Source organism: Antedon bifida, chromosome 5, assembly GCF_963402885.1.
Source record: "Antedon bifida chromosome 5, ecAntBifi1.1, whole genome shotgun sequence".
Lineage (NCBI taxonomy): Eukaryota > Metazoa > Echinodermata > Crinoidea > Comatulida > Antedonidae > Antedon > Antedon bifida.
The window spans coordinates 28,102,221-28,123,409 of NC_136230.1; the positions used below are offsets into that span (position 1 = coordinate 28,102,221).

Here is a 21,189-nt window from a genome sequence, read left to right on the forward strand (position 1 = left end):
CCTTTTATTGATTATGTTATCTAGAGCGTTGCATAAGATTATTATTATTACTATTATTCACTTGTCATAGCATATAGAAACGTTGAGCAAGATTGATGCATTTCAAACCACAGAACAATAAAGCTTTAAAACTAGCTTTAAAATGCCTGCTTCTGCTCACATTGTGGATTAACAATTATACACTTTACGAAATATTTCTAGGATTTTAACAATGTTTGTGTTGAGTTCACATTTTAATAGTAGCTTCAGTGTTCTGGTTCATTTAAATTCTATATCAAATAACAAACCGGGTCTGAACCATCGGTGACTTCATTTCAAACACTCTCTGCCGAACTGTCCTACATTTCTTAAACTTTAGCAAAAATAATTCTCACATTTCATTTAAAGTTTACTGGGCATGTATTAATAATGTAGTTGACTCATAATTCATAAATGTGAACCAAAAAAAATCTACCTATATTTTATGACCGTTCTTTATTATCACGCTTGGAAATAAATCTACCTCCAAGAAACATATTTCATATAAACACCCAAGAAAAACAACACTTTTTATCCTGAGTATAACTACCTTGTTTGTGAACCAGAAAATGATACCACCTCTGACAGAACATAAGGTAGCAATCGACTTCCTCCTAATACTTCTTTAAAAACAAACTTTGGATCACTTTTCTGAAACTAAATCTAGTGTAGAGAACACAAACTTGACAAATATACTATGGGAAAGGTATCACTATTCCTATTGATGACCGTGACATCAAACTTATTGTGGGATTTGTTTATAATTTGAAAAACAAATCGGCATTAAGTGGTGCGAAAATGTCAAGTAATCAGCCGCTAAGAGATCAATGCTAATGGTAATTTCTAGCTGGTATTTTGACCTAGATACAATTTCATATCCAAACAACGACAATGACAGAGTACCATAGGAGGTACTGATTCTCATATATAAAATAATATGTGATTAGTATTGTCATGTGACTACATGAAAAACAGCTGGAATACAAGTAGATTAACATACATTGTTGATTAATTTAAAATTTAATAAAATAAATGGGAAAATTATTGAATCATATTATAAATATATGGGAAAATGCCATCTTATCCGTATAGTAGTTGGTAAAGAAGACAGGTTAAAGCATGGAGATAAAAATAATTATTTATTTTACCTCCATGGGTTAAAGGGGCTTATTTTCCTCTCCTTTCAATCTCAATGTACTGTAGGCTCACTCACTAACAGTAACAATCACATGAATAGCCTATTTATATACAGTACATTTTCTACTTAAAAGATTTTTCAGGCAGAAGGAAGGTGACACAATCACAGTGTATAACAAATATTTCATATGCCACCAGTACACATAATATTATGTTTGTTTTATCAGTACATTTACAAACTGTAAACCAAATATTTCACAATGTTTTCTATTTTTATCAAATTCTGTTATCAGCCAACATCTCCTTGCTGTAATTTTAATCTTCATATTAGCAAATAATTTGAATACAAAAACTACAAAAAGTAAACAGAATGCAGGAAGTATTAAGAAATGAGTATAAAAGATAAAACCATCCCTTCGGCAACATGAACCCCGTATTATTTCAAACGTTTTCTTCTGAGCCTCCCAACCGTAAGCAATTTACCTGAGCAGGTAGGTTGGTATGTCATATTACCTTGCAAAGTCTGGAAGGCCAAGGACCTACAAGTTTGTTATTGGCCTAAAATCTAATTAATTGAGCGGTTTTGAACATACATACAAAAGTAAATGGGCTGTGAATTTTAAGGACTATAAATATATATAATTATTCTGCAGTAGTGAATCACAAAATGTTTAATTAAAGAGGATCAGTTTATTAAAATCACCACAAACCAAGTTTAGCACCTTTTGGGCTGGGGTAACAAATAGGATGTCCCCAAATATAGTAGTGATATGCTTACATATGGTAGTGATATGACATCATCATGTCAATTGGGCACATCACACTTTTTTGTCACATAAAGTGTGATAGTATGGACAGAGCTTTAGAAATGCATAATGAGAATCTCACATCGCTTTAAAATTACATATGAAAGTTAGGAAAGTAGAATGAATTTGAATAAGTTCAGATAACATAAACAAATTGCTATATACATATATATTACAAAAGTTAAATTTACTGGATTGTCCAACCAAATCATATAAACCAATAATTATTCTTCCTTTCCACTTATGTACAATGCGTCTGTACATAATGCTAGAACACATTCACTCGAAGAATGTTGTAAAACAAACAAGTTTAACATAGCTATGGCAACATGAAGTTGAACGTACTTGCTGTGTTAATTACCACAAGTCTCATGGGTAAAGGTCTTGTGATAGGTCACCCTGTACATGACCCAGGGGCGCCACCTATCATGAACATTTAAAGCACCATACACATTTTAGGTGTCGGTGTATCCTGTGCTAATAAACATACACAGTAGACACTTGTCAAAATAATCCAATGCTGTTACAATTGTAAGTGACAAAGTATGCATAATTTAGATGAAGCAAAAACATAATCTTGGTTGGGGATAAAATTCTGGATCATGATGTCACACAAATTGAAATAAATAAATGACATGCCAAAGATAATGATACAGAACTACATACATCTGTATAAACATTGGGATGGGTACTCAATCATCCATATTCTCTTATGATTATGGTAAATACATATTTGAATTATTTCTAATTCAACTACATGATTTTTGACACAACACAATTCTCCGCTATCTGATTTAAAATGTGTTATACAGTAGTGGAATGTATTGACTAATAAGTCTAACTAATAAGCCAATAAATTATATTAAAAACACTGAAAGACCACCACTAAATGATTGAAATTAAGAGTTTACACTTTTGCTACTGCTATTTAGACAAACAAATCTCATAATAATTAGAACAGACTCAAGTTGTGCGCGATTTGTTCTAAGTAAACACACATTTCCATGTCAATGCAGGCATTTACACTATAATCATTTACATTTCTAATTATTGATTTTCATGGAGATCAACACAATATTTAATGGCAGTACGTTTAACTATACTGACACCCCGATCAGAATCTATTTGGGAATAATGTGACTGAGCTCAAACTCAAGGGTTTATCCCATTCATGCAAATCACTACGCCCTCAAGGAAGGGCAGTGAACAAGGCTAACAAGTAGAAATCTTTATAATAGTAGATTTAGTAAATATATAAACACCCAGAACTAAGATTATTTGTGGAAAATACTTGTAAAATCAAAGGAGTACCTCATTGTTGATACATTTGTGATTAAGTATTTGCTTCTAGCTATAATTTGCATGCCAATATTGAGGATTATAGATTGAGGATTGTACCATTCAATTTCAATGCGTATTTGTAATAAGAAACTACTTTAGGCGTATTGTTCAGTAGTCTGAACTCGGGTTAAATAAATTTCACCCTTTTTACAAATTACCAGATTAACAGAATAATTTCCTAATATAAAACCACAAGTACTATAAGATTAAGATTTTAATCGGGTAGAATATAAAATAAAAAGATACATTTTCCCACAGTGTTGTCACAAAAGGTTTACCAGTTTTCACATATTGGAAAATATAGTGATTATATTGAATATTACAGAAACAAATACATAGTTTTCTTGTGTCGTAGGTGTCCCTCGTGAGAGTATGGGCTATTGTCGGTTTATCCAAGCATGAAATAGAAAAAGGTAACATAACACTTACCAGCATCTCTTGCAGTGACTATTAATCTGTAAGTTTCTGTCGTCTCTCTATCTAAGGCTTGATCAATGCTTATATATCCAGTAGAAGGATCAATAGTGAAAAGAGCACTATCATAGCTGCCAACCAGACTGTATGTAAGTTGACTGTTAGAATTGGCATCCAAGTCCGTGGCAGATATCTGGTTTATGATCACAGGAAGACTCTGAGCATTCTCTTGCACGTTGATTGTGTATGGAGAATCCTGGAAGACTGGTGTGTAGTCGTTGACGTCAGAGATATCAATATTGACGTTGGTGGTGGCATAAAGTGGTGATCTGCTGCTGTCTTCAGCTTGGATGGTGATAGTGTAGCTGGATGTACGTTCGCGATCTAAACGATTCTTTGAGAACAAAATGCCTCTTGATGGATCAATACCAAAGTCACTGTGTGTGTTCCCACTTATGATTGTAAAGATGAGTTCACTATTAACTCCTTCATCTGCATCCGTGGCAGTTACCTCAAGGAATTCTACACCTACTGGCAGACTTTCTGACACTGTGACATGTGGAGAGTCAACCAGGAACACTGGTGGATTATCGTTGCTATCAGTGATCTCAACAGCAATGTTCATTGAAGAACTCTGCACTGGTTGCCCTTTATCACTAGCAATCACCATCAATGTATATTGTTCGATGCTCTCTCTGTCCAGCTGTCCCCACACTTGCAGGTTTCCATCTGCATCTAAACGGAAAGCATCACCAGGAACTGGAGACATACTGTAACTGACATAACTATTCTCTGTCGCATCTGGATCTGTGGCACGAATGACCATGATAACGGAACCAATGATGGTGTTTTCTGGAACTGAAATTTCATCCAGATTTGTGAATTGTGGAGCGTTGTCATTGATATCACTAAGAAGGATTGACACCTGTGCGGTACCAGATCTTGCCATTGAGGCATCACTTGGTTGATCAGTGGCAGTGACAGCGAGGTTGTAGAAAGCCTTAGACTCCCTGTCCAGCTGTTTGTTAGTATAAATATATCCTTCATCATTTACAGTAAAAAGGTTACCAGAATTACCAGATGTAATGGAGTATTTTATCATGGCATTATCACCTAAAAATAAAAAGGATATCAAATGTTGTTAACACATAAATAAAACTGGTATTCCAACATTTAGTACAAAAAACAGATGTCATTAAATTACGTTTTAGTTCAATAACACAGAAAATCAAGGGTCAACTTCTTTCTAAAATTGTATTTATATGAGATCACAAGCATTCCAATAGCAAAAATTATACGCAAGATTTGATTCGGAATGAATTGGAAAAATCTCAAGTACTTTGCTCCCAAAGTATAGGTACAATAAATACCACCAACAGTTACCTATTCAAGCTACCTTGTGTAATTTCTATCGAGGATACGAACGGATCAATTTACCTCGACAATAGAAATCATAACAAAGATCAGACTAAGTACTAATTTTACTTAAGGAATATTAAAAGCTCCACTTGATATAAAAGGGTACATATTCCTAACCTTAGGGTATAATTTTACACATAAGTACAATATAATATTTGACTATGATGAATTAAATGACTCCAAACAGATAGAGCAATACTATTAGTTCTTGTGAAATTTATATTATAAGTTATAATTTTAGGACCCTGGGATTAAATACCATTATCCCAAACATATTGTTTTGTTAAGATTTCCCTACACTTAAAGTTCATGCTATAACCAAGAGGAACTAGGCAGGCATGCTTACATAAAACTTTAGTTGACATTACATTAATAATTGACAGAAATAAGCACTTTCACAGGTTTAGTTTTATAGTATCACAAATGTTATTACTTCTGTGGTATAAACTTTGTGTTTTTTCTAGGCCCTAAGGTGCTATCAGCAATTGTCATTAGGCTACCAGCATGAACCTACTGGAAAGCCTGCATGCAACTTTAGTCGTAACAGAGCCTAGCACTATTCTGCTACTGTTTCGTTGACATATTGTAATCATGTTTATTTTTACAGCCGTTTGTATGAATGACAAAAGGAAATACAATTTTAATTTCCTGGTGGAATATATTTTGTTTATTTATTTTATTCTTTGGTAATGTGAATTGACTTGGTTTTATCACCATCATATAAATGATTTAAATTCTAATCTTATGCTATGCATATATTTGAATTTCTTAAATAACAATGTCTGTTTATCCAGGTAAGCTAGGCATGAAATAGACTTTATGTTAAAACTCACCAGAATCAGCATCTTGAGCAGTGACCTGAAGAATCTGTGTTCCGATTGAAGCATTCTCCAAAATCCATTTTTCATATTGATCAGGTACAAAGAAAGGAGAGTTATCATTGACATCAGAGACACTGACATAGACAGTTGCGGTGGAAGAGCGCGATGTAGAACCTTTATCGTTTGCTTGGACAGTAAGAGCATAATAAGCTCGCTAAGAGGAAAATATCGTGAAATAAATATCTCGAATGAACAAATATTTGCAAATATTTCATATATAATAATAATGTTTCAAAAGTTTATTGGTTTAGAGCTTTAATGTTACTATTCAATGTTTAAGAAAAGAAGGTGAATGACTGTACCATTTACTAAGGGGTAAGTATCTTTCATTCAGAGTCATACATATTTACAAAAAAAATATGTAAAAGTAAACATAAAATAGATAATGAAAACAATAACCATACCGATTCATAATCTAATGATTCTTTCAGATAAATGACACCAGACTCAGCATTAATCTTAAACAAATCTTCACCAAATCCCCCATCTTGAACAATGAAATATTCAACCTCAGCATTGCTTCCTTCATCTTTATCAGTGGCTGATACAATACCAATCTCGGTATCAGCGACATCATCTTCTAGCACATTAAAGGAGTAAATTGGTTCTGAGAATACAGGATCGTTGTCATTGACATCATTAACCACAATCTCCAGCGAAACTTTTGACATCAATGTACCATCAGAAGCCTCAACTGAAAATCGATACACCTCTTTAGTCTCACGGTCCAAAGCTGCTGCTGTACGGAGCTCTCCACTTAAGGCATCGATCTGGAAGAGGGCAGAATCACCATTGACAATCCTGTAGCTGATGGCACCAGTGCTATCGATGTCAGTAGCAGAGACAGATGTTAAGAGGCTGCCTGATGATGCATTCTCTGTGATGGTGACTCGATATGAATCTTTCTCAAATACTGGCGCATTGTCGTTGATATCTGTAACTGTTATCACAACCTAAAGATGAAAAAGTTTACCATTAGTAAAGTTTATTTAACAATAGTTTTTTTTTTTAAATATCCATTTTACAACCACTCTTAATTTTCCAACAAATTGGATTTAATTTTACTAGTTGTAGCAATTTAAACAAGGTGTTAAACATCTTTTACTCTGGTCAAAAGGTTCAAACAGATCATTTCAGAATAATTGCGGCAAGGCACACAAGGGTCACTTTATTGCCGATGATTAAGAACAAAGGCCGGCATAAAGAATTTAAGCAGCTCTAATTTGTGATTTATTAACTCATTTATGACTAATAACTTCAAATTGTCACCTTTTTATAATATAACAAATCATGTCACTATTAATTTTAGTTATAATTTCTTTCCATTTTATCTGAAACAAGATGCTTTGTATAAACTATTATTTTGTTCAAAATAGTAGCTACTTTGTAATAGTCGCCGGTTTAGTTTGAGTCAGAGGCCTAGTTTTTACTACCAAATAAAAAAGAGCAATAATTGAATCCCAATGGACCATGTACCATAATATAGTTGAAGAAAAGAAATTGTACCAGCTAGCAAGGGAGCAGATTCCTGTGTTTAATGAGCTAATGAAGGATAAATATTAGAATCAGTCCTCTGAGACAAGATCATAGAAACCGATATCGGTATTGACCTTGCACCCAGCTAGCAAGTTACACAGATAAACACAAAACTGACTCTTCCTGGAATCAATACTTTTAAGAAAACACTTTATAGAGAAATTTAAACAACAAAATAGTAGAAACAGAATACAACCAAGTTTAAACCTGCCAACAAAAATGATAACAAAATTACCAGAATAAAGCTATCCCTTTTCTATCTACAGTATTATCCCTATCACAATCTTTAAGTACTGTCTAAACTATCAAACTTTATGTGACAAAAAATGTGATGTGCCCATATATGGACATATCACTACCATATTTGGGCACATCACTACCATATCATTTACCACATCAAGTTTGATAGTGTAGACAAAGCTTTAGAAATGTTGTCATTTTTATATTGCAATAAAATATAACAATTGATGAAAAAAAACCCTACAAAAGCTAAACAAATTTACTATGGCTTAACTCACCATAAATGTCTGTCTAATAAACTAATAATTTAAATGTATATTTAAATTTGAATAATAGTATACTGTAATAAACACTTGTGTGTAGACTTAGTCTCACAGATATTGCAGCAAACATCCTAAATAAATCAAACATGTTATCTTTATTATTTTGTTTGTTAAGATTTACTATGCAAAGGGCACAAGAATAGGCAAAACAGATTTGAGAATATTTACTCAGTTTTTAAAGAGCAAAAATCATTCAATTCTGACCATAAACTACAATGACTTTCACACTACAAAAGGAACATTAAATAAAAAGAAGAATGGGATTACATCTTTCAATTTTACTTCTGAATTTTAAAGAGAAATTCCATTGTGTCTGGAAGAAGAAAATATATCAACTTCATAACATTTCCTCCTCAATAAAAAACTCCAAACCAAAACTTGAATTTTATATGACATCAAACACTATTCAGAGTTCACAAGGTCATGCATGATGTGTAACAAGACAGCACATATTTTCAATGAAATACATGAACTTGTACTTGTAAATAGGCCACATAGAAACGAGAATGTTTTTGCAAAAAATTAAAAGTTAAAGCATGGTATTCGTCTAATTAACTGTCATACTTTTCATTCATTTCAGCAGGAAAACAACAAACTGATAACAAAAGTAAGAAGAACAAATTATTTTAGGTACTCAAAATTTGTTTTGAATGATAAAAAAAAGTAATCTTTTACAGAAAAACTGAATAGCCAAAACTACAGATTTGCATATAATTGTGAAGAAAACCATTAGCAGCCATGACAGATGCAAATTAACTTCCATCTGGACAAAGGTTATAAAAGGGTGACCTGAATAACTTTAGGATGAAATTAATTAACCCTACAGCATCCCATGTGAACTGGACACTAAATTGAGATCATCTCAGGCCAACACGACACTACATTGAGATGACAAGAGGTCAATAATGACATGCTGAAAGTTGTTTTGTTGATGTTAACTACTTTGCAATGCCCTTTAGTGCAACTTCTCTGCATCCTATTGCCCTACCACCAACATTCTGTTATTTTATTTGTGTTTAACTTGTTTTGTTAACTATGAGGATATGATTAGGACTTCCTAATGCTCACTTTTGTCCATTTTATCTCCATGCCTAATGGTAAACTGTGGATATATTGATTCAACGTTATTAAACAACTTCTGTTGACAGATTTATGGAACTAGCATCTTGATATATGATACTTTAAGACAAGCATGTATTAAAAAAGTATGATCATTTCTGCGGCTCAAATTTGCTAATTTACCGTATACATTAGAGCCCCTCCTTTGCAACACCCCCATTGAAGGGACACTATGAAATGAAAGAGACATAATTATGAAGAAACGAACAAGGGAAAATGTTTTAAACACCATGGCCAACCTCTACTCAGGGGACACTTCAATTAAGGGGACACTTCAATTAAGGGGACACTTCAATTAAGGGGACACATTGTTAGGTTCTGAAGGGATCCCCTTAATAGGGTTCCATGTTTGGGATTTCAATGCATATATGTTTAAGCAGAATATAAGAACAATATGTTAAATCACAACTTACAATAAGTCTATAAACACATTGTCACCTGGACAATTATTATACTGAAAGATTAATATTGTAAAATATTACTTCCACTATGGAGATCAAAATCCAGAGAAGAAAAAGTCGCCGGCGAAATGATCCAGAAAATTATAAGAATAAATTTAAGAGGAACACGGTCCATTACGTTATTTATGATTTATTTCATCATTTATATTTATGAGTTCTTATTTGTTTGAATTTATTTATTTTCACACATCCATAATTTGTGTAGTTTCTGAAAAAATATACTTATTGTGAAAATTACAGCATGTGAGTATTAAAAATCCTAGTATATAGTTTATCAATTAATTTCCGCACAAATTAAATTATACAAATTTGTAGAGTCAGAAATATAGGTACTTTATAATATAAAAATTGTCAACATTTAGGGGTGTAAATATTTAGGGATGTAAAAATTAAAGTATGTGAGAGTTGAAAGTATGAATAGTCTCTAACCCAGACCAACTTGTAGACTATTGTTCAATTTTCGGGATCAATAAATCTGATATTGTTGCAATAAACAACATTCTACTAAAACTCTGTTTTTTTACAAATTTACAAATCCAGTGTTTAACGTTAAATGTATTCAAGAAAATATGTCATCCTATAGTATAGCTATGTTATAATTCAACTTTTGATAGTATTTATGACATAATAAATATATGAACAGGATGGTGTCAGTTTCATTTCATGTAGTTAATTGAAATTTGTGAGGTCAGTTTTATTTTATTTACCTGTACTCTACCTGTGACACAATACATATTTTTACAAAATTCTTAAAATTAATATGGAAAGATAAAAACTAAAGAAAATATTTTTCTCTCTTTCTGCACAATTTAAGACGAGATAGAAAATTGCAATCAAATGCAACCTACTATATTTATAAACACCCCCTGTATGGGAAATTAAAGAGTTACATAATAGATAACAAATTATTTAATTCGCTTCAAGTACACATTCTTTTTCATGTACGTCCAAAATCTTTTCAGTCATGCCTTGATGCACAAGTATGACTGAGCCTAGCACCTTGATTCACACGTTTTTGAGGGCCTAGGATCTAGCTTATAGAGTATGTTAATAACCATACGTATATTAGTAATACTAACAATGGTAAAACCTCAAGGTACTTTCACAATACAAAGACTTACTTCTTTAATTAACGAACATACAGTAAGTCTATAAAACACAATGCATGGATAAGGATAGATCAGCTAAAACCTACCCATTATTACATTCTATTGTATTGTAGCTGTTTTTAATATACCGACACTTCTGTCATAAAATAGTTGAAGGATTTAAAGCCCGATTCTGCTAATATTTTATTAAATATTGGATAAAAATTCTATAGATTGAGAAGAATATATGGATTATATGTAAGCTAAAATGCAACAAACACATATACGTTTTTATTAACCATTTCTGTGCTTTTAAATTAAAAATTTGAACTGTAATCTAAAATTTAAACTTTAAACCACCCACTGCAGTAGGCCTATATCAAAACCAATAATTTATCATTTATAAATAAAAAAATAAAAAATTTATATATAAAATGTGGGTTGGAAATAGGTTTTAACATGAACAGCAAAATTATGTGTATATTTTTAACTAAATAAAGTACTTTAAAATATTTGAAAAGGTACTGTATATGAAAAGAAAAAGTAACCTAGAATTATACATCTCGCAACTAAAGAAACCGTGAGAAAAATACGGGATTACACAACAGTAACAGATTACAATTTACTAAACAATCGTATTACACGATTTTAAACAAAAAAAGCATTTCCCAAAAGAAAAGATTTAAGTATAAAGATTACGAACCTTCTCAACTTGACTATGAGATGAAATAAATTGAAAAAAGACCTTTATTGTAATGAACTCCTAAAAGTGCATTATCGCAGGGAGATTTTGTATTTTTAGTATTGATAGAGAGCAGTGAGCGTTTCTAAGCCGTTTAATCTTGTAAAGTGTAGTGGAATTTAGAAGTCCCTACTTGTATATTTCTGTAGTAATCCTGTTTAAATCGCATTTGTCTGTCTAGATAAACATACAGGGTAAACCTGTATTGTGGTTAGTCTGATCATGGAAAATTTGAAAAGGCTTAGTTCTACTATAACATAATCACGGTACCAGCCAGGGTAACATTTACAATATCCTGGTTTACAATAAATACTTAAACATTCTATGTAGGCCTATTTAAAATTTCAAAATGGATTGTTCAAATTATTCTATACTGCAGTTACTACATTTGTTCACTCTTTAAACCAGTTCATGTAATTAGCAAGTAGCCTATAGGTATTTTTACTGCAGTCACTGCATCATAACATTTGAAACACACTAGAAGCATTGGTTAATGCAGTAAACAATGTAGTTACTGCAGTAGAATAATTTTGACTTTCCCCAATTGTACTGTCATTACCATTCTTGTAATTATGACTGTTTGATAACCTTCTAATTTTATGAAAGAGTTTCAAATTTTTATGTTCTGATTTGGAATTTGCATGTGGTATTCTATGACCAATTCACATTCCGTTAACCTTATTGCTTGGGTGGCCGATGATCTCAAAATCTACCAACTCAAAAACAAACTGTACTTCCCTTTCTACGGACCATTGTAGCTTTTTTACAGTTACCTTTAATTGGACAAACAATAATGCATTTCCCAGAAGAGATAAATATAAACAATGACATTTAAAAGTTGTTTCCAACTAGGAAGAAACATATCTTTTATCGTTTTTATTGCGACTCCAAATTACAAGAACGATAATTCAGAATTTTAAAAATCTTTCTTAAGATATATTTTTTCTTGTTATTAAAATAATTAAAAATCTGTATGAACCCTTAAATTTATACCATTGAAATAAAAAAATAAATAAAGTTTTATGCAAAGAAAGAAATATCAATCAGATACCAACATTAAAGGCTCCTTAAATAAATGTTATTTTTAACTTTGCAATTATTTAATAAAAATAAATATTTGTAGAGTAAAATTGAAATACAAATTAAATCTAAACATATTCATAATTGTTGTTAATAGATATGTAATTCCACCAGCTTAACCTAAACATGGCCTAAGTATCGTAGGCCAGTAGGCACCGCAGGGACGAAGAAGAACGCGGATATCCAAGGTTATATGTAACGTGATTATCCATCATATTTGAGATCATTAGAAGCACAAATAGAACATGAGTTGGGGGTCTATAACATAAATAAATCTCTTTTAAACACTATTAAATTTTAAGAAAATTTAAATTTTATCTAAACGTTGAATAGCATGACTCTAGCAGGTTACAATAACTTGAAAGGAGCAAAGAGATACTATCATAAACAAGTGTGGTGTAGGATTTGACCATGAGGATAGGCCTAGGAATTTTCTGAGAGTATATTGGCTTTCTGAGAGTACAGTATCAGAAGTCCCACAGTCCACATGCATTTATAATGCATTTACATTCAAAGTACAGTAGAAGCCCTCCTATGAAATAAACAAGGGACAATATATGTCAGCCAACCTGTATTAAAGGGACACTCTGTTGAGACCCGAAACTGTCTCCTTAATAGGGGTTCTATTGTACTGGCAGTAGAAAAAAACATCAATGCCATTATACAAATTTGTTTAAACATTCTGCCATTTTAACAACATTAATCACACAATTGAATGAAGATGTGATTAAAGAATGCATTTAATTCAGTAATTAATTACAATCTTAAGGTTACTATAGACATTACATGAGTGCCTATGATTGATAGGGCCATTAAGTGCAATTTAATAGCACTAATTATCAATCCAATCAATACGGCCAACCTAAAGGGGCATTTTGTTGGGTCTTGAAGGTGTCCCCTTAATAGGGGTTGTATGCACATACAGTACTAAAATATAGCATTGCACATCATTAGATGCACAGACTGAATCATATAACCTCTAATTGACACAAGAACAGTATATCCAGTTGTTATTCATTCTCACTAACACCCTTTACTTTACTAATTTCATTCATTTCAACAATTACTTATATCATGGAGTCTCATACGTACTCATCACCTTAAATGATGACAATCAATGACATTTTACTTCTAATTATGGAAGTGTCACTAATGTCACTAACAAGCAATGTGGTGGACTTGTAGAAGCTGTTAACAAGCATCAATCAAACTATTGATGAGTCTCTTTGACAAGATAATGAGAACAATAGACCTACCAAGAGGAGTAGATTAAAGATATTAATATGACAAAAGAAAATTATAATAGAGTCTCTATGCAACCATATTAAGGTTTAATGATAGCATAAAGTGTATGTAATTATACTGTCATACATAATAATATAGTACTCCAATATTCTTGGATCATCACTTCCATGCCACAACCTAGATAGAAGAGTTTGGTTTACAACCAGCTTGATATTTTCAGTATTTCAGTAAAACATGCACTTTCAAATTTCATTGTCATATGTTTTAGTATTGAAAAATGATAAGTAGAAATGGAAAGTAGCCTATTTTCAATCTATTTTGTAAACCCATCAATCAAACTACTGCTATATGTTAGAGTGATGACATTAATTGTGGGTTGTTCTAGAATGTCAAGTGTCAATTAGGTAAGATAATTAAGAAAGAAATCCACCTCTTTTCCACACCATTTCTATACCCCATTGTTTCATTGACAATGGCATTCCTAAAGATCTTTTGAGCTTTCATCAATGTAAATAAGTTTTCTAAAGTCATTTTTGCTCTATTCATTGCCAGGTTGCCTTGTTATGCATGGTTTTTAATAAAATGTTTTCCGTTGATATGGCCTAGAGGAAGTAAAATGGCGCAGTAACATTTTCTAGGCAAATTCCTAATGAACAATTGATAAAAAGGTATAAAACATTCAATAGTTTTCAATATTTCTGATCAATACCTCTATGATATAAATTATAAACATATTAGGACTTTTTTAGGATAGAACAAATGAAATGAAAATTCTGATGTTGTTTACAATAACATACTGTACAGTATGAAGTTGGAAACATTGGTATTCTTTTCTATTATTAAAAATACAATAGCATTACCTTAATGAACTCTCCACCTGGTACTTAAATGTACAGTAGGTGTTAAGCAGATTCATTTAGATTCAATAGTATATTTAGTAGTGCTACCATTTTGTTTTGGTCATTAAGAATATCTTAAAAGTGAATGACCGACCGTTATACAATATATAAATGTAAGGATAGTAAGAGACATACGGCAGCATTTGTATTGAAGATGTTAATAATAAAAAGCTTAAAACTTGTTATAAACAAAAAGAATTTCGGACTTGAATGGCCGATTCATTGTATTAACCATCTGGCCCTCTGGGAATCTTAAGCCTAGCCCACTGGAGGGTACCTGTAGCCTTATGAATAGGGTTTATTAGAGGTAAAGAGCAGCCCAATACAATTATAAGTACCTCTTCAGATTAAACCCTAAACATTCCCACAGATTTTGTATTGTTAAAAGTAAATCTTAAAAATCAAGAGAGTTTTAAACTTTCATTAGCTATCTTTTTACAAAAACACAGCGTTTCTCCTATTTTAAAAATTCATTCTGAAAATCAGAATTTTGGGCCAGTACTACTGTGTCCAGTTATGGAACAAGTAACTCTATTTATAAAATAAGACAGGTACTATTGTGTTATATTCTTATATATTGTGCCCACAGTACAGTGGATATATTCAAAATTGTCACGAAAGAGGAAATATAGAAAAGCCAAATGATAACACCTATGATTAAAAGATCAATCCAAACCTAGTTTAATCAATATTCTACTGTTCCAAAAACCGTCATCACAAAAGGTATGGTGTACTTTTTATCTATCTATATGAATGGTACGGCAAACTAGACAAAAGCTTGTTCTGACGCAGATTAGGACATTGAAGAATACTCTATCTTACATATAGTTGACAAGGATTAAATGCTTTACCTACATGTACAGAAACTAAAAATAATGTTTTACAAAGTTCATAGAGTAAGTGATTAACGTTAAAAGTATGGTTTATGTATTACATAATATTTATTTTATTAGAAAGTATGGATGACTGGACTAAAACTCTCTGAATCTGAATGATATTATTGTAGGGTTCGAAAAAACTGCAGTGCGCCTTTTAAACTAGAGACTAGCAGAAGAAGTGATGGTAAAGAGGCCCAACAGCTCATTACAATATTTTGCCCTTCCGCAGAGGAACCACACTATACAAATCCGGAATACAGGCTTGTATAGTACCATTTTACAGATGTCTAGATCTCAGTGTAGACGATTATCAGATAGGCTAATCTAAAAGGTAGACAAGGCTAGTGAAGAGCAGTGCAAAGTGCTTGTTGTGTTAGCCCATTAGTCAGGCTTGGCGCCGCTGAGTGTCCTACCAATGAACATAAAGTGTTTTGAGGGCTTGAAATGAATAGATATATTTATAAGGGTAATTGCAGGTGAAACATTGAATTACTACTGTGACATTAAACATTAACTATTAATAATTTTATAGTAACAGATCTTTGAGTATGAAACTAGGTCATAGATACACGCTGAGAGGTACAATCATTTAAAATAAAAAGACTTTTATTTTCGAGGCTATAAATTCAAAGCGGCCAAAAAAATTATAGACCTAACTGATTTTGGCAAACTTTTTAAGTATGCTTCTGGGAAAATGTTCTTTTTGTGTAGTTGTAATTAGGTCCCTTGGTATAACATGGTTTTCATATTCTCTAAAATTATACAAAAAATTTTACTAAAATTAAATTTTTAGAAATACCCATTTTACTTCTGGGTATAGTATTAATGAATTATGAATGATCACATATCGAGATGTAAATGTAATTCTTTCATAATCAAAATAATTGCTCAAATTTTGTCAGAAACATCTAGGCCTAGGTATAAAATTTACTTTTACAATACAGGATTTTATTTTGTCAACTGTTTCTACAGCAAAAATTATTTAGGCAATTTCATAGGTTGGAAATAACCATAAGAGGTGATGCCATTAAAATAACTGGTTCAATGACCGACCTTTACTAAATCAATTTGACATCACAATAATTATTTGATGAAATGAACGTGTTATAAATTATAACAATTGTAAAGGAAACAGATGAAAGATTGAGTAATTGATTTCTTTCATTTAAGTTTATGGCTCAAATTTACCTAAAACTTGTTTCTAAACACATTCCAATTCTCAACTTTAGTTGACATTTGAACTGTTCATAAATGTTTCCATCTGAACACCAATTAACACTTCTGCTGAAGAATATATTATATATTTACCAATGAATAAGACATCAATTGGTGTGAATTGGTGAAATTGGAAAGGTGTTTCGTTCTAGTTTAGATCAGATTCTCGGTTACAATATGACCTAGTTCCAGACATAGTTTTCAGACAGTTAAGCACATTAAAACCGTCGTTCTATTCAGTTTCTGTTTGTACAGATGTCTCATTGACGATTCTTTCAAAAGATGATTTATACTAATTGTTATTTGGAAGCATGTTATGTTCCTAAAAAAAAAAACAGATCACATGACGCGAGCTACACAAACCAGTGTTAGTAGTCTATATGAGTGCTGCTTACCTGGATAAACAGACATAGGCCCTTTTCCCTCCCAGGAGAACAAAACAAAACTAACCTCCAAAAAAGTGGAAGGCACAAAACAGACTGAAGTAATTATTGTAGAAAAAGGATTAAATTTGATAGATTTTGAAGTTTGAATACCACAGTTTTTCAAAAGGTTTTCCATTTTATTACCCACAGAATGAGCAGTTTTGAATTAAAAATAGGCCTTCTATTTTGAATCAACAAGTTGACTAACTAGGTCTCCTCAAAGTTTGTCAACCGGTCAAATAGGACCACCGATCGAGTGAACAACATTCCCATCTCGTGCCTCCTCTCGTGTCCTCTCATCTCTCAGGTGTGCCTGGCCTGGTGTGTTACCGTACGAAGAATGCCCTTAATTTGCCTCCAGTGGAGGGCTAGCAATTCAGAGAGCACCAACAAGGCAGCTATCCGTGCTGTAGGCAAGCTACCTCACTATATGATCTTAATTCATAATATAAGCTGACATATCATTTACAACAGAGTACAAACGATGTTGTTAAACTGAGTGTGCCAATTTTAGCATATTTTACCCTCGCACGACAAGACATACACAGTTTCAACAGCAGGTAGAAAAAGTCATTCTTGAGCTTTTAACCAATCAGAAATAATACACCAATACTGTTTTGGTTATGCTATCGTTGTACCAATAACTTTATGGATTATTTTTTACCTGGACACAGGTAAGTACTGGTAAACGCAGGTAAACTGTAATTGGTTGTTACACCTACGCACAGTGCACTCTACGAAACCGTTTCTTAATAACAGGTGTGATTTTCTTTAAAACAATAAGAACAAATCAAAACAAATCAATTTATTTCATGATGTATGGCATTGGAGATAATACTTTGCATTGGGTTTCTATGATATCAAATAACATCGTTTCAACTTATCTTGATAAATGTGGAAAAAAATATTACATCATGATTAAAATGCCTTCAAGCTAGAGATAAAAATTATTGGATCTCTACCACTTTACATGATAGATTAATTTGTTTACTTTATGCCTATATTTTATATATAATAAATCTATGACTACTAAATGGGTGACAGGTTACACTATTTATTATAGTTGGCTGTAGATATGTTCATCAATCAATGCAATTTCTATACAATATGTCGACTGTACTACACTTGAAATTATTGATTTACAATATGTTTGAGATGTATAGGCCCATTTTTCTACCATATCTTAACAATATAATAATTAGCCTTCATGCATCAAAAGTATTAGTTGTAAACTATGTTGTACATTGTAATACTATATAATGTTTACCATGTAAGGTTCAATAAAGTATACAGTCAAGTTTTTTATAGTTTTAAAATAAACTCCAATTCATGTGTATTAAAAAATCAAATTAAACTTCTACCAAGTTCATCAGAATTTAATTACAAAATGATGGTAGTAGGCTTCTAACAAGTGACAAGATAACAAGGATGGACAGCTCCCATTGAGGTAAAACCTGTTTAGAGGAGGCATCATTTGGCCTTTTGGAGATTATCCAAACACCACCTGTGGAAGATAGGGGCCTAGGTTGCTGACGGTCACTGCGGTACGTTGTAATTGGATACAGCGCAAGCCGCATCCATCACAGTCATCCTATTGGACGTATTGTTTATCTAGGTCAGCTGTAAAAAGGATATATCTTGTGTTTTCTGATAAATAACATGAAAATGTTGTCTAAAATAACAATGAATTTAAGAAAATGCAGAAGAAACATTAACATCATTTTTCAACACAGTGCATTAACTCTCATTACAAAATGAGCGAGGAAAATTCAGATTCTTAAAAAATGATAGATATTCAGTGCACGTTCCAAATGTGTAGTTCTTTATTGGAATATTACCTATCAGTATTTAATAGTATATAGGTGTTTTATACATTTTTGAAACTGTAAAGAGTAGCTTTTGCTAATGCAATTAATGAACTGGGAATGTTGTTATCTAGCTGTTCATTTCGAGTGCATATTTACAAGTCTACTCAAATTTAATGACAAACAAGTGCATAGAAGCAAACTAAACCCATCATTAGAAAGACAATCCCTACAATGGGAAGGAGATGAGTATAATCGTCAAGAGGAAACAAGACAAAACACATCAACTTGAATAGGATTACCCTACAAATGTTTTACAATACTGTGAATGAGCCTAGTGGGTATGAAAGTGTTCATTTGGGTAAAAAGGAACTAAGGTACGCTAATCTTCTCTCTACACCTAATAATTTGGGGTTTGTACTCCCGACAAACTGTTCTCTACTGTTAAGCCTCTAATCCAATTGGGAATTGTTTCTATAGGATTAGTGGTAATTACAAGGTAAGGGACTTTAAATCTGTTAGGTATAACTAGGTTGTTTACAAAGAAGAAAGTAGGTTGATGTCTGAAGTGTGTTCTTTCCAAAAAAAAGTGGCATTATATCCTTCAACGCAGTCTAAATAATGTACCTAAAACATTATATGAACATAGATGTTTCATTAAATCAAATCCATTTATTACATACTGTAATTTGTAAAAATTATATAAAAAATGAATTTACAGAAATTGACAGCCTCACATACCCATGCTAAACTAAAAAGTAACTTGCCATCGTTAGCTAGTTCGTTTTTAGCAATTATGAAAAGTCTACTAGTTTGCTAGAGTGAATTTCGAGCCTTAGGATGTGCCTATGAATGTCCTTAGGGACTCTTATCAGACTACCTTTAATTAGTGAAATAAACAAATAATTAATTCAATTAATTTGATATCAGTATCAGTAATTTACATAAACATAACAGGATGGAGACTTGTAGATTTATACAACTGGTTTCAAACTGTGTTCCTGTTTTCTTGACCATGATGATGTAAAAACTAACATCTTTCTGATCAGGAAAGTAACTTGGTTATCACGATTGAAAATAAACAAGACCATGTGATCTTTAAAAGTAAATTTTCAGACTATCGTTAAAGAAAATAATGTAACAACTGCTACTGTTTTTCTATGCAGTCTTAACCTTGTCATAATCTTCCTATCTAGTACCATGTCTGCATGTGTTTTCAGACATCATGACCAAATGTCCACGTCCAAATCTAGTTTCAAAAGGCTAGAGTTTGGGCCTTCAGAAAACATCCCAAACCGTGGACACTATGTCGGTCGGTCTGTCTGTCTGTCTGTCGGTCCGGTATCACTATCGTTTTTCTGTACTTTTTGAACTGTTTTGATGTACAGAAAAGTTTTAAAGTACATTACTTTTTGAAAGTTCATTTTTTTTCTGAGAGCACGCGACTTATGGCTGTTTAATTTTGAAGAAGCTAACACACAATGGTTTAAACAGCTAAACACCATCATAAATAAGGTTTAAATAATAAGGAAAGAAGTTAGTCAGTATAGAAAAAAATCAATGGTTGTATGTACCATTTTGTACATGGTTTCACATGGGTTATAGTATACACCATTGTGTTTAGAACTAGGTAGCTTGGGTTGGAATTCAAACTGAACACAATGGGTAGGCAATTCTTTTGTTAAACATCTATCACTTCTATGGTGAGTTTCTATGTATTTATGTGTAAATCAATACTTAGGCCTTTTCTTTGTTAGTAACGTACACCCCTGTAACTTTGAAAATGTCATTGCTCTTGCATTATCAACACTGGACTGGGCTGGCCCATGTAATGTCTGAACTAGGCTGGCTCACAATGTCTGGACTGGGCCGGTCCATAATGACTAGACTAGGCTGGCTAACGATGTCTGAACTGGGCTAGCCTATGATGTCTGGTTAAACCAATTTACTCACATTATTTCTCTATGCTTTTACCGTACCATAGTTTAAAATGAATATTGTTTATTTATTTAATACTACAGTTGGAAGTTATTTTAACATTACTCTTGTATACCAATTATGCATTGTTGTTAAACTTAAACAAATCGAGAATCTGCCAATCAAAAAATATTAAATAA

General features: G+C 32.3%; 1 protein-coding gene across 1 annotated transcript in view; it reads right to left on the reverse strand.

Moving 5' to 3' along the window:
- Positions 1-21,189, reverse strand: part of LOC144841878 (protocadherin Fat 4-like) — a 61,491-nt gene that overhangs the window by 22,827 nt on the left and 17,475 nt on the right. Inside the window, exons 2-4 of the mRNA XM_078698155.1 lie at positions 6,421-6,969; positions 5,969-6,170; positions 3,732-4,829 (exon numbers count right to left, since the gene is read on the reverse strand). Of these exons, the coding sequence (XP_078554281.1) occupies positions 3,732-4,829; positions 5,969-6,170; positions 6,421-6,969 (1,849 nt within the window). The remainder of the gene's footprint in view (positions 1-3,731; positions 4,830-5,968; positions 6,171-6,420; positions 6,970-21,189) is intronic.